The sequence below is a fragment of the Babylonia areolata genome, chromosome 20, assembly GCF_041734735.1.
Source record: "Babylonia areolata isolate BAREFJ2019XMU chromosome 20, ASM4173473v1, whole genome shotgun sequence".
In the NCBI taxonomy this organism is placed as follows: Eukaryota; Metazoa; Mollusca; class Gastropoda; order Neogastropoda; family Buccinidae; genus Babylonia; species Babylonia areolata.
In genome coordinates, this window is record NC_134895.1 from 53,278,573 (window position 1) to 53,296,380 (window position 17,808).

A 17,808-nucleotide genomic window follows, 5' to 3' on the forward strand; every position below is an offset into this window, starting at 1 on the left:
TTCGGCCTGACAGCTTGGAATTCTCTGAGTCTTGTCCATTGCTCTCAGACAAACAACTCAACAGTCAACTTGTAAGTTTCAGTTTCTCAAGGAGAGAAGGGCAAGACCTGGAATCCATCACCGACACTGCCATTGGCAGATGATGAGCATCTGTACCATTCTGCCATTGACAGATGATGAGCATCTGTACCATTCTGCCATTGACAGATGATCAGCATCTGTACCATTCTGCCATTGACAGATGAGAGCATCTGTACCATTCTGCCATTGACAGATGATGAGCATCTGTACCATTCTGCCATTGACAGATGATGAGCATCTGTACCATTCTGCCATTGACAGATGATGAGCATCTGTACCATTCTGCCATTGACAGATGATGAGCATCTGTACCATTCTGCCATTGACAGATGATGAGCATCTGTACCATTCTGCCATCGTCCCCCTTCAAAACAGCTTCGAAACAACGCTAAAAATGCACGTCTCCAAAAAAAAAAAAAAAAAAAAAATAGGAGAGAGAGAGAAGAAGAAAATGCCTTGTTGTAAATACTTCCGCGGCCTCAGGACCATGTGTATGTGAGTGTGTATGACAGGGGATTAGAGAGAATGGGTGTGGAAGACAGGGTGAGGAAGGTCTTCTTCTTCTCTTCTTCTGCGTTCACTCGTATGCACACGAGTGGGCTTTTACGTGTATGACCGTTTTTACCCCGCCATGTAGGCAGCCATACTCTGTTTTCGGGGGTGTGCATGCTGGGTATGTTCTTGTTTCCATAACCCACCGAACGCTGACATGGATTACAGGATCTTTAACGTGCGTATTTGATCTTCTGTTTGCATATACACACGAAGGGGGTTCAGGCACTAGCAGGTCTGCACATATGTTGACCTGGGAGATCGTAAAAATCTCCACCCTTCACCCACCAGGCGCCGTCACAGTGATTCAAACCCGGGACCCTCAGATTGACAGTCCAACGCTTTAACCACTCGGCTATTGCGCCCGTCAACATCTGTACCATTCTGCCATTGACAGATGATAAGCATCTGTACCATTCTGCCATTGGCAGATGATGAGCATCTGTACCATTCTGCCATTGACAGATGATGAGCATCTGTACCATTCTGCCATTGACAGATGATGAGCATCTGTACCATTCTGCCATTGGCAGATGATGAGCATCTGTACCATTCTGCCATCGTCCCCCTTCAAAACAGTTTCGAAACAACGCTAAAAATGCACGTCTCAAAAAAAAAAAGAGAGAGAGAGAGAGAAAAGAAGTTGTAAATACTACCGCGGCCTCAGGACCATGTGTATGTGAGTGTGTATGACAGGGGATTAGAGAGAATGGGGGTGGAAGACAGGGTGAGGAAGGTCGATTAGGGACCGTGGTTGGAATGATAGATTGTCAAAGGTTACCGATTCTATGCCTTGTATCACATACATTATTTCATCATTCTATGAATCCAGTTATGTCAAACACTTTTTAAGAGATAGTTGGTGCTGCTGCTGGAAATAATTCCAGTAGAAAACTACCCAAATGAATACATATCCTCTTTCTTCTTCTTCTTCTTCTTCTTCTTCTTCTTCTTCTTCTCGAGTTGCAGTTCCCGCATTCACTTGTATATACTGTGTGGGTTTTTGGTGTGTTTTTACTACACCATGAAGCCAGCCATACTGTTTTGGGTGTGTGTGTGTGTGTAGTACTGGGTATGTTCTTGTTTCCATACAAATAAGTATGTGTGTGTGCTTCTGTCTGCCTCTTTGTGAGAGAGAGAGAGAGAGAGCTGTGGCAGAAACTCATATGAATGCACTGACTGGACTAAGTATGGAGTGTCTATCCTCCACACGCTTGGCGTATCTTTGGTTTGAGTTTTATATATATATATATATATATATATATATATATATATATATATATATGTGTGTGTGTGTGTGTGTGTGTGTGTGTGGTGGTGGTGGTGGTGTGTGTGAGTGTGTGTGTGTGTGTGTGTGTAGAGAGAGAGAGAGAGGGGGGGGGAACGAAAAACAAACACATCAATCTGTGTGTGTATATGAATGCATGTCTTGCTTGTGTATGATTATATATTGAATTGGATTTTTCTGTTTGTAATGTGTGCATTGTATTTTGCATTTTTTTATTTATCACTCTGTAACTCGTTTACTTCCCCTGCTTTTCTGTTCCATGCAGTCCACCGATATTCAGGTTTACCACGGACACACGCACACACACACACACACACACACACACACACACAGAGAGAGAGAGAGACAACCGAACACCGGGTTAAAACATACTCACTTTGTTTACACAAGTGAGTCAAAAATGGGTGGCGCTGTAGTGTAGCGACGCGCTCTCCACAGAGAAATCTGTTGTGATAAAAAGAAATACAAAATACAAATACAAATACAAAATCATTCAAATGTAAACTCAGTTATCTACACGGCTGGGATGGCCTAGTGGTTACACGTCCGCCTTTCGGAAGCAAGAGAAACTGAGCTCGCTGGTTCGAATCCCACAATCGCAGGTATTTTCTTCTCCGCTGGTTCATGAGCGGTGGTCTGGACGAGATCCCGTGTGCGTGTGTGTGTGTGTGTGTGATTAGGACGTGTGTACACAGATGCATACATATATCATAATGATGTGCGCGTCTGTGCGTGCGCGTGTGTGTGTCTCTGTGTGCGTGCATGTGTGTGTGTGTGTGATTCGGACGTGTGTACACAGATGCATACATATATCATAATGATGTGCGCGTCTGTGCGTGCGCGCGCGCGTGTCTCTGTGTGCGTGCATGTGTGTGTGGGTGTGTGTGTGTGCATATCGTCTGTGCATGCTTTAATGCTTGGTTTTTAATTATGTAGAAGATATTTGGTCCAGTTCGCTGTTTTAGGGTGACTGTTTCGTTCACACGGAATGGTTTTTGGAGGTTTTTGGTGATTTTTTAAATTTTATTTTATTTTATTTTATTTTTATTTTTTTACATGTGGTTGTGGTTTTTGTGTAGAGTTTTTATTTTTGTTATATTTTACTCGTGTAATGTGCCTTAAGCATCACTGTATTTTAATGAAAGACGCAATATGAAAAAACTAGTATTATTATCCCATGTGCAACACTCATGTAAAAGAACCTACGGCAACAAAAGGGTTTCTCTGGCAAAATTCTGTATTAACAACAACAATAACAACAACAAAAAACAAACAAACAAACAAAAAAATACCACACACTTGAATCGGAAAGTAAACACACAAGCTGGCTGAAAAAAGGGGTGTGGCGACGCGCTCTCCGTGAGGAGAGCAGCCCGAATTTCACACCGAGAAATCTGTTGTGACAAAAGAGTAATACAATACAATACAACACAATACAGTTACTGTTGTGCAGTCTGTGTTCTTTTAAAATATATGCTCTTCTGTTCAGATAATAACTTAAACTCAGCATTTTTTTTTTTTTTTTCATTTATATACATCTTCGTTATGTACTGTGTAGTAACCTTGCTGCGTACGTTGTCGCCATGATATTGTGTGAGTGTGACTCCACTCGACTCGACTTCATTTATTGTCATAAAATCCCGATGGATTAATAGACACAACAAAAAACAAAAGGAACAAAGAAATAAACGGTCATCTAAAACGCATGCAATGAAATACATAGTTGGCGAGTGTTTTTTAACAGTCATGGCAGTTGAATAAATCACTTGGTTTGGGGATATTGTTTTGTATTTTTCTAGTGATCACATTTGATTGATGATCATACTGCTGTGCAGTTGTAATTAGAAGGTTTCGCGAATTATGAAATAAGACACACGTATCTAAGAAATGTAATTCATCTTCAACAACTTCACATATGTCATATAACCTCTCTTCTCTGGGAATGTTGGCATATCTTCCTTGTTCGATATTTAAATAATGTGCGCTTATGAGTTGACAGAGAGCTTGTTTGTGAGCAGGATCGATTTTATCAGTTAGATAATACTTAATTTGATAATCGTTTCTTTTCATTTTGTTGTAGAAGTCTAACCTATTGTATTCAGTTTTTCTCTGTTTCCAGAATTGTACATATCTATTTCTTAGTTGTTGACGTAATGTGAATTTAAGTCTGCTGTTACTAAATGTCGACTGATTAATCCAAACATGACCTAATCCTACATTGTGAAGAATATTCTTTACAAATAGTATCCAGGGCTTTCAATTGTGTCTGGTTGGTTCATCATTGACATATTGACCTTTTTGATATGGCTATCATCGTGTGCATCCAGAATATGAGTCCAGTGGTCAAGAACTCTGCATGCAATATGAATTCCAATTGGAAATCTGCCCAATTCTGCTAGAGTTGGCAGATTCATTGTTTTAGAATGTACCCCTAGAAGCAGTTTGCAAAATTTTGTATGCTTTTCTTCATGTGAATGTTTCGAAGAAATACGGTTTCTAAAGAAATCTATCATTCGTGTATTGAATGAACTGGTAGTTTTAGTTTCAGCCCATGGGAACCAAATGTAGGATCCATATGAGTGTGTGTGTGTGTGTGAGAGAGAGAGAGAGAGTGTGTGTGCCTGTCTGTCACTCTGCCTGTCTGCCTGTCTGTTCATCTGTATCTCTGTCTATATCTCGGTCTCTCTCCCTTTGCATTGAGGGCAGGGTGCAAATAAGGATTCCCTCATAAAGAAAAAAATCAATTTAATCAATATCTGTTGTTGGAAAACTGTGTGATTGGTATGATTTTCCCTTTCAGTTTGGGGTTCAAGCATACAGCTGAATAAAAAGTTCCGTATTTATAGTCGTTTTGTGTTCGTATTCCGCTCTCTCTCTCTCTGTCTCTGTCTCTCTCTCTCGCTCACACACACACACACACACTCTCTCTCTCTCTCACTCCCTCTCCCCCCCCCCTCTCTCACACACACACCCTCTCTCTTGCTCCCTCCCCTCCCTCTCTCTCTCTCACTCACTCACTCACTTACTCTGTCTTGTAAGTATATTCCTATGTATAAATGAGCCATGTGTCAGAAACCCTGATAAGTAAATAGTTTTAAATTTAAAAAAAACAAAAACTTATTTATACGTTTTCAAGATGAACAGTTGTACTCCAGTCTAGCACTGCTGCATTGTGTAAAAGTGGTGGTTGTAGTTTTTTTTGTTTGTTTTTTTCTCCCTTGCATTGAAGGTTATTATTTCTAAAATTGAAATATCATCATCATCATCATTACCAGAATTTGTGCACGTTCATACATACCACTGTAGACGAAATACACCATTAACATATTTGTAAACGATTACAGAGTACTACAGCGACAATTCACTTGCAAGGGTACTTCTGTTTCTTAGTATAAAAAAAATCGTGAGAGGAAAGTAAACAGTTATTAGATAAGTAAACAATCAAATGGAAAGAAAAACAACAACCAAACAAACAGAAACAAAAACAAAATCGACCACTTCTAATGCTAATAAACCTTTTTGTTATGTTGAAGTTTATAGTAGTGGAGTGATGGCCTAGAGGTAACGCGTCCGCCAAGGAAGCAAGAGAATCTGAGCGCGCTGGTTCGAATCACGGCTCAACCGCCTATATTTTCTCCCCCTCCACTAGACCTTGATGGTGGTCTGGACGCTAGTCATTCGGATGAGACGATAAACCGAGGTCCCGTGTGCAGCATGCACTCAGCGCACGTAAAAGAACCTATGGCAACAAAAGGGTTGTTCCTGGCAAAATCCTGTAGAAAAATCCATTTCGATAGGAATTAATACATATGCACGCAGGAAAAAAGAAACAAAAAGGGTGGCGCTATAGTGTAGCGACGCGCTCTCCCTGGGGAGAGCAGCCCGAATTTCACACAAAGAAATCTGTTGTGATAAAAAGAAATACAAATACAAAATGCAAATACAAATAACCTTCAGTTGCATTATCACGGTGTTGTCTGTCGAAATACAAAATCCAAATACAAAATTTATCTATTTTATTTTCTTCTTATGCGGACGTACCACATGCTTATAAATATACGTAAAAAGAACAAACAAAAAACTGAATGAATAAAAAATAAAAAATAAAATAGCATTACGTTCAACTTGATAGTTTTGTTTTGACTGCAAACGAAATAAAATAGATAAAAACGACACACAAAAAACTGATTCTTTTTCAATTGTTAACAAAAAAGGATAAATTTTTATCAAGTGTATGTCATCACCCCCCCCACCCCCCACCCCCCACCCCCACACACACACACCCTCCGCTCCCGAAGAAAAACAAACAAACAAACAACAAAAAACAAAAACAGACTGATCTATCTATCTGTTTATTTTTCTTATAAAAAAAATAAAATAAAACTGGGGGGACGAACGTCAACAGAATTAAATGAGGTCGGTCAGCCGTGATCCGATCGCCAGTTATCCCTCGTAGACATGGGCGGGCAGACCCTTGGCGCCCGTGGCGAGGACCTTAAAAACAGAGCCCGCCAGTGGCTGTGTGGAACGGAACTCCTCCTCAGACATGTACACCCTGGCGCACGTGACGTACAGCTCGTCCAGGTTCCTGCCTCCCCAGCACACTGAGGTGGTCTGCCTGGCCGGAATGTCCACCTTCTGCAGGGTCTTCCCTGAGAGGAGGCAATGATGATAATGGTGATAGTGATAATAATAATATCTATATTGCGTTGAATCTTGTGCAGAGACAAAATCGAAGCGCTTTCGCAACAGCCATTCACACGCATGGACAACTCTAAAACTGGAGAAACTGAAGACATGAGGCAGGGAAGGGAGGCTATTTTGGGAAGAGGTGGGTTTTAAGGCCAGACTTGAAAAGAGCTGAGTGCGGAGGAAGTTCATTCCAACTGCAAGGTCCAGAGACAGAGAAAGAATAGTGGCCAACAGTAGAGTGGTATGCGTAAACAGAGAAAGGAGAAATGCATTGTATTGTTTTACTGTATTGTATTTATTGTATTTATTACTATTTTTTGTCACAACAGATTTCTCTGTGCGCAATTCGGGCTGCTCTCTCTCCCCAGGGAGAGCGCGTTGCTACACTGAGAGCGCCATCCTTTTTTTCTTTTTCCTGCAGGCAGTTTAAAAAAAATATAAAAAAAAGAAGAAGTTTTATTAGTTTTCCTGTCGAAGTGGATTTTTCTATAGAATTTTGCCAGGGACAACCATTTTGTTGCCGTGGGTTCTTTATCGGTGACTGAAGACATTTTGTTAAAGTATTTGTATTTGTATTTCTTTTTATCACAAAAGATTTCTCTGTGTGAAATTCGGGCTGCTGTCCCCAGGGAGAGCGCGTCGCTATACTACAGCGCCACCCATTTTTTTGTATTTTTTCCTGCGTGAAGTTATTTGTTTTTCCTATCGAAGTGGATTTTTCTACAGAATTTTGCCAGGGACAACCATTGTGTTGCCGTGGGTTCTTTTACGTGGGCTATGTGCATGCTGCACACGGAACCTCGGTTTATCGTCTTATCCGAATGACTAGCATCCAGACCACCACTCAAGGTCTAGTGGGGGAAGGGGGGGGGGAACTGGCGACTGTGCCAAGATTCGAACCAGTGCGCTCAGATTTTCTCGCTTCCTCGGCGGACGCGTTACCTCTAGGCGACCACTCCACTCCAAGATGACAGAGAAAGGTTCAGACCAAGGAGAAAAGGTGTGACAGGGAATGGTTCAGACCAAGGAGAAAAGGTGACAGTGAATGGTTCAGACCAAGGAGAAAAGGTGTGACAGTGAATGGTTCAGACCAAGGAGAAAAGGTGTGACAGAGAATGGTTCAGACCAAGGAGAAAAGGTGTGACAGTGAATGGTTCAGACCAAGGAGAAAAGGTGTGACAGTGAATGGTTCAGACCAAGGAGAAAAGGTGTGACAGTGAATGGTTCAGACCAAGGCGAAAGGTGTGACAGTGAATTGTTCAGACCCAGGAGAAAAGGTGACAGTGAATGGTTCAGACCAAGGAGAAAAGGTGTGACAGAGAGTGGTTCAGACCAAGGAGAAAGGTGTGACAGTGAATGGTTCAGACCAAGGAGAAAAGATGACAGTGAATGGTTCAGACCAAGGAGAAAAGGTGACAGAGGATGGTTCAGACCAAGGAGAAAGGTGACAGGGAATGGTTCAGACCAAGGAGAAAAGGTGTGACAGGGAATGGTTCAGACCAAGGAGAAAAGGTGTGACAGAGAATGGTTCAGACCAAGGAGAAAAGGTGTGACAGAGAATGGTTCAGACCAAGGAGAAAGGTGTGACAATGAATGGTTCAGACCAAGGAGAAAAGGTGTGACAGTGAATGGTTCAGACCAAGGAGAAAAGGTGTGACAGAGAATGGTTCAGACCAAGGAGAAAAGGTGTGACAATGAATGGTTCAGACCAAGGAGAAAAGGTGTGACAGAGAATGGTTCAGACCAAGGAGAAAGGTGTGACAATGAATGGTTCAGACCAAGGAGAAAAGGTGTGACAGTGAATGGTTCAGACCAAGCAGAAAGGTGTGACAATGAATGGTTCAGACCAAGGAGAAAAGGTGACAGTGAATGGTTCAGACCAAGGAGAAAAGGTGTGACAGTGAATGGTTCAGACCAAGGAGAAAAGGTGACAGTGAATGGTTCAGACCAAGGAGAAAAGGTGTGACAGTGAATCGTTCAGACCAAGGAGAAAAGGTGTGACAGAGAATGGTTCAGACCAAGGAGAAAAGGTGTGACAGTGAATGGTTCAGACCAAGGAGAAAAGGTGACAGTGAATGGTTCAGACCAAGGAGAAAAGGTGTGACAGTGAATGGTTCAGACCCAGGAGAAAAGGTGTGACAGAGAATGGTTCAGACCAAGGAGAAAAGGTGTGACAGAGAATGGTTCAGACCAAGGAGAAAAGGTGTGACAGTGAATGGTTCAGACCAAGGAGAAAAGGTGTGACAGAGAATGGTTCAGACCAAGGAGAAAAGGTGTGACAGAGAAAGGTTCAGACCAAGGAGAAAAGGTGACAGTGAATGGTTCAGAACAAGGAGAAAGGTGTGACAGTGAATGGTTCAGACCAAGGAGAAAAGGTGTGACAATGAATGGTTCAGACCAAGGAGAAAAGGTGACAGTGAATGGTTCAGACCAAGGAGAAAAGGTGTGACAGTGAATGGTTCAGGCCAAGGAGAAAAGGTGTGACAGTGAATGGTTCAGACCAAGGAGAAAAGGTGACAGGGAATGGTTCAGACCAAGGAGAAAAGGTGTGACAGAGAATGGTTCAGACCAAGGAGAAAAGGTGTGACAGAGAATGGTTCAGACCAAGGAGAAAGGTGACAGGGAATGGTTCAGACAAAGGAGAAAAGGTGTGACAGGGAATGGTTCAGACCAAGGAGAAAAGGTGTGACAGTGAATGGTTCAGACCAAGGAGAAAAGGTGTGACAGTGAATGGTTCAGACCAAGGAGAAAAGGTGTGACAATGAATGGTTCAGACCAAGGAGAAAAGGTGTGACAGAGAAAGGTTCAGACCAAGGAGAAAAGGTGACAGTGAATGGTTCAGACCAAGGAGAAAAGGTGTGACAGTGAATGGTTCAGACCAAGGAGAAAAGGTGTGACAGTGAATGGTTCAGACCAAGGAGAAAAGGTGTGACAGAGAATGGTTCAGACCAAGGAGAAAAGGTGTGACAGTGAATGGTTCAGACCAAGGAGAAAAGGTGTGACAGTGAATGGTTCAGAACAAGGAGAAAAGGTGTGACAGTGAATGGTTCAGACCAAGGAGAAAAGGTGTGACAGTGAATGGTTCAGACCAAGGCGAAAGGTGTGACAGTGAATGGTTCAGACCAAGGAGAAAAGGTGTGACAGTGAATGGTTCAGACCAAGGAGAAAGGTGTGACAGAGAATGGTTCAGACCAAGGAGAAAAGGTGTGACAGTGAATGGTTCAGACCAAGGAGAAAAGGTGTGACAGTGAATGGTTCAGACCAAGGAGAAAAGGTGTGACAGTGAATGGTTCAGACCAAGGAGAAAAGGTGTGACAGAGGATGGTTCAGACCAAGGAGAAAAGGTGTGACAGAGAATGGTTCTGACCAACCTTTAACTTTTGACCTCACTGACCTGTTTCTGGATCAAACCTATAGACAGCCCCAGCGTTGTAGCAGGCGACCCATAGTTTGCCTTCAGTGTCGATAGTCATGCCGTCGGGAAACCCATAGGTGCTCAGCGTATCCGGGGCAAATTCTACAGCGGTGCGCTTGTTGCCTTGGATCAGAATGTACACCAAACAAAAAGAAAAAGAAAAAAGAATTAAAAAAAAAAAAGATGATTAGAATAGAACGTTCCTGTGTGGGCGGTGGATGAGGAGGGGCGGTTGTGTGTGTGTGTGTGTGTGTGTGTGTGTGTGTGTGTGTGTGTGCGTGTGTGTGTCTCGCTTCGACCCCCACCCCCACCCCCTCCTGATCCCCCCCGCCCCCTGCCTAAATAGTCCCATTTCCCCAAGTCTTCAACATAGACACGCCATATCCAAACCCCAGACCCCCCCCCCCCCCTCTTAACATTCCCTTCGCCCACCACCCTCTCTCTCTCTCTCTCTCTCTCTCTCTCTCTCTCTCTCCTACGCCCACGCCCCCTCCCCCCCCCACACAAAAATATGGACAGACATTAAATGAAATTGAACACACACACACACACACACACACACACACAATATGGACAGACATTAAATGAAATTGAACACACACACACACACACACACACACACACACACACACACATACACACATGAGCAGACATTAAATGAAACTGAACACACACACACACACACACACACACACACACACACACACACACACACATGAACAGACATTAAATGAAACTGAACAAACACACACACACACACACACACACACACACACACACACACACACACAATATGAACAGACATTAAATGAAATTGAACACACACACACACACACACACACACACACACACACACATCCTCCCCTCCCCTCTCCCCCTCCCCTACCCTCCCCTCCAATCCACCCCACTCACTAATCGTCCCGTTCTCCAAGTCGAAATCGTAAGCGAAGATTTTCCGGGGGGTGGAGTCTATGTAGAAGAGGGTCCGGTTGTCCTGTGACCAGGCCAGTCCATTGGAGATGTGGACCTTGTCCTCCTGCTTGCGGATAGTGCGATCCACGTCCAGGGTGTACAGGGCACCCGCCTCGGGCTCCACTCGGGCGTTCCCCAGTTCTGGACCCATGGTACCTGTACAGACAAGAAGAGGCAATCACAGAGAACAGATTGGTAAATTTCTGCTAAAGGTGAAAGGGTTAAAGGTTCTATCGGGGCAGTGAAATCATTTTCCATTGTGTCAAGGGCTCGGCATAGAAAGGCAGTGAATTCATATCCATTGTGTCTAGGGCTCGGCATAGGAAAGCAGTGAATTCATTTCCATTGTGTCAAGGGCTCGGCATAGAAAGGCAGTGAATTCATATCTACTGTGTCCATAGTTCGGCATAGGAAGGCAGTGAATTCATATCCACTGTGTCAAGGGCTCGGCATAGGAAAGCAGTGAATTCATATCCATTGTGTCAAGGGCTCGGCATAGGAAAGCAGTGAATTCATTTCCATTGTGTCTAGGGCTCGGCATAGGAAGGCAGTGAATTCATATCCATTGTGTCAAGGGCTGGGCACAGGAAGGCAGTGAATTCATATCCATTGTGTCAAGGGCTCGGCATAGGAAAGCAGTGAATTCATTTCCATTGTGTCTAGGGCTCTGCATAGAAAGGCAGTGAATTCATATCCATTGTGTCAAGGGCTCGGCACAGGAAGGCAGTGAATTCATATCCACTGTGTCAAGGGCTCAGCATAGGAAGGCAGTGAATTCGTATCCACTGTATTGGAAGGCAGTGAATTCATATCCACTGTGTCTAGGGCTCGGCATAGGAAGGCAGTGAATTCACATCCACTGTGTCAAGGGCTCGGCATAGAAAGGCAGTGAATTCATATCCATTGTGTCTAGGGCTCGGCACTGGAAAGCAGTGAATTCATATCCATTGTGTCAAGGGCTCGGCATAGGAAAGCAGTGAATTCATTTCCATTGTGTCTAGGGCTCGGCATAGGAAGGCAGTGAATTCATATCCATTGTGTCAAGGGCTCGGCATAGGAAAGCAGTGAATTACATTTCCATTGTGTCAAGGGCTCGGCATAGAAAGGCAGTGAATTCATATCCATTGTGTCAAGGGCTGGGCACAGGAAGGCAGTGAATTCATATCCACTGTGTCAAGGGCTCAGCATAGGAAGGCAGTGAATTCGTATCCACTGTGTCAAGGGCTCGGCATAGGAAAGCAGTGAATTCATATCCATTGTGTCAAGGGCTCGGCATAGAAAGGCAGTGAATTCATATCCATTGTGTCAAGGGCTCGGCATAGGAAGGCAGTGAATTCATATCCACTGTGTCCATAGTTCGGCATAGGAAGGCAGTGAATTCATATCCATTGTGTCAAGGGCTCGGCATAGGAAGGCAGTGAATTCATATCCATTGTGTCAAGGGCTCGGCATAGGAAGGCAGTGAATTCATATCCATTGTGTCAAGGGCTGGGCATAGGAAGGCAGTGAATTCATATCCACTGTATTGGAAGGCAGTGAATCATTATCCACTGTGTCTAGGGCTCGGCATAGGAAGGCAGTGAATTCATATCCACTGTATTGGAAGGCAGTGAATTATTATCCACTGTGTCTAGGGCTCGGCATAGGAAGGCAGTGAATTCATATCCACTGTATTGGAAGGCAGTGAATTCATATCCATTGTGTCAAGGGCTGGGCATAGGAAGGCAGTGAATTCATATCCACTGTATTGGAAGGCAGTGAATCATTATCCACTGTGTCTAGGGCTCGGCAGAGGAAGGCAGGGCACAATCCTCCTTTTCCGCCTTTTTAACCTTCCCCAACAATCCCAGGAACCCATTCACACCTGGGCGCAGTAAGGAAATTCGGAGTAGAGTACCTTTCCCAAGGACACAACACCATGCCGAAACAGGGTGTCGAACTCTGAACAATGGTGACCACTGAATCAGAAGTATACCTCCAATGCCTTTCCGATCCTGTCACGGGGCATGGCAAGGTACGATCAGAATAGCGGACATCAAACTTTTCAATTCATAATAACTTAACGGCAAAAAGATTTCCTGTATTTTGTGGTACGTTACATATCAACGTAACTCACACCTGCCCACAAACGGCCTTTAGCGTCGCATTAGTGTATTTTTGTTGTACATTACATATCAGTATAACTCATACCTAACCGGCCTTTAGCGTCGCATTAATGAATTTTGTGGTGCATTACAAATCAGTATAACTCATTTATATTTTTTGGTGCTTTACATATCAGTATAACTCATTTATATTTTGTGGAACATTACATATCAATATAACTCGTACCTAACCGGCCTTTAGCGTCGCATTATTGTATTTTGTGGTACATTACATATCTTCTTCTTCTTCTTCTTCGTTCGTGGGCTTCAACTCCCACGTTCACTGGTATGTAGACGAGTGGCCTTTACGTGTATTACCGTTTTTACCCCGTCACGTAGGCAGCCACACTCCGTTTTCGGGGAGTGTACATTACATATCAATATAACTCATACCTAACCGGCGTTTAGCGTCGCATTATTGTATTTTGTTGTACATTACATATAAATATAACTTATACCTAACTGGCCTTTCACATCGCATTATTGTATTTTGTGGTACACTACATATCAGTATAACTCGTCTATATTTCGTGGTACATTACCGTACATAAAAACATAACTCATTTATTGTGGTACATTACATATCAACCTGACTCATTTATATTTCGTGGTACCGTTACACATCAACTTAACCCATACCTGCCCACAAGCGGCCTTTCGCGTCGCACTTGCCGTCATTGAAGCGGGTTCCTCTGTCCGTCTCCACCTCGTGCACGGTGCTGACCATGCCTGTGTCCCACTCCAGGACGGACAGCCGGCGGCCCAGCCCCACCATGTACCCTCCGGCCCTGCGTGGCACCACCAGACTCACCGTGTCCCCTGGAACTCACAGCAACAGAAGGTAGGAGGAGGGAGGAAGGAAGGAAGGAAGGTAGGAGGAAGGAAGAAGAGAGGGAGGGAGGTAGGAGGAGGGAGGAAGGAAGGAAGGAAGAAGGAAGGAAGGAGAAGGGAGGAAGGAAGGAAGAAGGAAGGAAGGAGGAGGGAGGAAGGAAGAAGGAAGGGAGGGAGGGAGGTGGAAGAAAGGAAGGAAGGAAGGAGGAGGGATGAAGGAGGAAAGAAGAAATAACAACAACAAAGAAACACACAGACACACAGACACAGACACACAGAGACATAGACACAGACAGACACACAGACAGGCACACACACACACACACACACACGCGCGCGCGCGCGCGTGCACGCACGCACGCAAGCACCTCCTAAACATTATCATCCTTACTTCTTCTTTTTCTTCTTCTGCTCTTCCTCCTCCTATCGTCATCATCATCATCATCATCATCGTCATCACTATTATCACCAACACATTTCATGACACAGAGCAGTGACTCACGAATGTGGCGAACATTCTCCTCCTCCTCCTCCTCCTCATCATCATCATCATCATCATCACCATCACTGTTATCAACAACACATTTCATGACACAGAGCAGTGACTCACGGAGGTGGCGGACCTCCTCCTCCTCCTCCTCCTCCTCATCATCATCATCATCATCATCAACACCATCACCATCATCATCATCATCATCAACACCACCACCACCATCATCATCATCATCAACATCACCACCACAACCATCATCATCATCATCATCAACATAACCACCACAACCATCATCATCATCATCACCACCATCATCATCATCATCACCACCACCACCACCACCATCATCATCATCATCATCATCATCACCACCATCATCATCATCATCACCACCACCACCACCATCATCATCATCATCAACATAACCACCACAACCACCATCATCATCATCATCATCATCAACATCAACACCATCATCATCATCATCATCAACATCAACACCACCACCACCATCATCATCATCATCACCAACACATTTCACGGCACAGAGCAGTGACTCACGGAGGTGACGGACCTCGTCCTCCCCAGTGTCCGTGTTGTAGCGGTGCACGTCCAGGTTCTTGATGTCCACGAACAGCAGGCTCCGGGAGGCGTCATCCCAGTGAGGACCTTCCCCTATACTGCAGCAGGCGTTCTTCAGCACGACCTCCACACTGGGCCCTGACATCCTTCCTGACCTGGACGTCGTCCTTCTTCTTCTTCTTCAGTGTCGGCTGGTTTCCAAGACGAGGGACTTTGGATGGTGTGGGTGCTGTTGTGGAGAGGAAACAATATTTCTATTTCTTTTTTTAGTGACGTTCACGTGATGTGTACATAAGCAGTTGGAAGTTTCCCCCTTAATCGTTTTACCTCTTCTCACACCCTTCTCCCTCCTCCTTCGCCTCTGGTTTTTAAAGCATTATATATATATGATAGTCAGTCGTGTCCGACTATGACCATCAGAACAGCAGAGGAGGCAACTGCTGTTCCGACTATTTGGGCTAGAATTTGATTATAGTGGAGAGTGTCTTGCCCAAGTACACCCCCACTCTCTCGGCCAAGAGGGTTTTAGGACAGTCGGCGTTGGGATGGTTCCCAAAGGCCAACTAGCCCACAAGGCTGCAGCACTAAGAGCCAGTGCAATTTTGCCTCCTAGTTTGAGAGTCATAGTCCTTCACAAAAGACAAAGCTGTAAATGGTTTCCCATTGACTGGAGAAACCATTACACAACAAACAAATGCAGTTTACTCTTGGTAATACAAAGACACACGACACGAGTTGTAATAATAATAATAATAATGGTATTTATATAGCGCTGAATCTTGTGCAGAGACAAATCAAAGCACTTTCGCACCAGTCATTCGCATGCATGCATAACTCTAAAACTGTAGAAACTAAAGACAAGGAAGGGCAGGCAAGGGAGGCTATTTTGGGAAGAGGTGGTATCATAGCAGGCATAGCATACGGCTCTCTACATTGGAAAGAACCCAAGAATAGCCTCACTGGAGAGAACCCAACAATGACCCCATTGGAGAGAACCCCAAAATGGCCCCATTGAACACACCCCAAAAGGGCCCCACTGGAGAGAATCCAAAAATGGTCCCACTGTAGAGAACCCAGAAATGGCCCCATTGGAGAGAACCCAAAATTGGCCCCACTGGAAAGAACCCAAAAATGACCTCACTGGAGAAAACCCAAAAATGACCCCACTGGAGAGAACCAAAAAATGGCCCCACTGGAGAGAATCCAAATTAGCAGCACTGGAGAAAACCCAAAAATGGCCCCACTGGAGAGAACCCAAAAATGGCCCCACTGGAGAGAACCCAAAATGGCCCCACTGGAGAGAACCCTAAAATGGCCCCACTGGAGAGAACCCAAACATGGCCCCACACACTCCCACCCCGGCAGATGCGGTATTGGAAGACTCGCACGAACACATCCGTTGGACTGAGCGATGCCATTGTTTGACAGCAGAGCTGCAGGGGGTTGTAAACGTGCACTTGTTTTCAGCCCTCACCTACCATCACACACACACACACACACACACACACACACACACACTGTAACAGGTAGAACATTTATTCGCATGATACCTGGCCTACCTATGCAAGAAATGTATAGCCAATACCTCAAACACCACGAAAAGCTGGAATATCTATCCATTATAAGAATGATATGCCTGAATTGCCTTGATATCTAACGTATACCTCAAAGACCATGCAAGAGAGCAAGAATATCTATCCACTACTACCTGACAACTAGCAAAGTATACGTGATTCGCCTTGATAAATAATGCATACCTCAAACACTGTAACAGGCGGAATATTCATTTATCCATTATGAGCCGATGATTAGACAAGATATACAGGATTCGCTCTGATAAATAACGTATTCTTCAAACACTGTAACAGGCGGAATATTCATTTATCCATTATGAGCCGATGATTAGACAAGATATACAGGATTCGCTCTGATAAATAACGTATTCTTCAAACACTGTAACAGGCGGAATATTCATACATTATTAGCATGATACTGGGCTTAACTGCTGTATAAGTACTTGCCTTCACACTCTGGCTACCCGCTGACAACGAACTGTCCACACAAACACTGACTTGTCGAAAGACACGACAGCTCAAGGCCAAAGCTTTTCCGCCCATCCAACAAGATTGTTCTTATCAGCACATAGTTATTGAGTCCATGGACCAATAGATAGCTTTGCTCAGGATCGTTTAACAGCCGCGATCATCATTGAATGTGTGTGTGTGTGTGTGTGTGTGTGTGTGTGTGTGTGTGTGTGTGTGTGTGTATGTGCGTGTGTGTGTGTGTGCGTGCGTGCGTGCGTGCGTGCGTGCCTGTGTGTGTGTGTGTCAAGTCAAGTCAAGTCAAGATTTTATTTCACGATGGAAAAATGAATAAGCAACAACTGCTTTTTTACATCAAGCCATCAATGAAAATAATAATTTAAAAAATAATATTATTAAAAATAAATAAATAAAAATCAAAAAGAAGGAAAAAAGGAAAAAGAAGAAAAAAAAAGAGGAGAGAGAGAGAGAGAGAGAGAGAGAGAGAGAGAGAGAGAGAGAAGAGCAGATGAAGAGAAAAACAAGCAAATGATAGGCAACAATAATCAACATAATGGTTGTGTGTATGTTGTACAATATTGATAAAATATAATATTCACACAACACACACACACACACACACACACACACACCACACACACACTACCATTCTCGGAAAAAGACGAAGATCCACCACGTGCCTGCCCCACAAAGGAATTCCTGTCCTACATCAACAT

General features: G+C 44.0%; 1 protein-coding gene across 1 annotated transcript; it reads right to left on the bottom strand.

The window, feature by feature from the left end:
• Positions 1 to 6,281: 6,281 nt before the first annotated feature.
• Positions 6,282 to 17,202, bottom strand: LOC143295182 (regucalcin-like). Its single transcript, XM_076606755.1, has 6 exons — positions 17,072 to 17,202; positions 15,030 to 15,279; positions 13,784 to 13,963; positions 10,941 to 11,156; positions 10,008 to 10,151; positions 6,282 to 6,573 (listed from the first exon to the last, which is right to left on the bottom strand). The coding sequence occupies exons 2-6, from the start codon at positions 15,193 to 15,195 to the stop codon at positions 6,365 to 6,367; spliced, it is 915 nt and encodes a 304-aa protein (XP_076462870.1). The 5' UTR covers positions 15,196 to 15,279; positions 17,072 to 17,202; the 3' UTR covers positions 6,282 to 6,364.
• Positions 17,203 to 17,808: the final 606 nt, after the last annotated feature.

Excerpts from the sequence above, each read along its gene's own strand:
- LOC143295182 (XM_076606755.1), bottom strand. The coding sequence starts at position 15,195 with ATGTCAGGGCCCAGTGTGGAGGTCGTGCTGAAGAACGCCTGCTGCAGT. Across the intron at positions 10,152-10,940 it reads CTTGGAGAACGGGACGATTA|GCAACAAGCGCACCGCTGTA; the intron begins GTGAGTGGGGTG and ends TTCTGATCCAAG. Across the intron at positions 6,574-10,007 it reads TAGGTTTGATCCAGAAACAG|GGAAGACCCTGCAGAAGGTG; the intron begins GTCAGTGAGGTC and ends GCCTCCTCTCAG.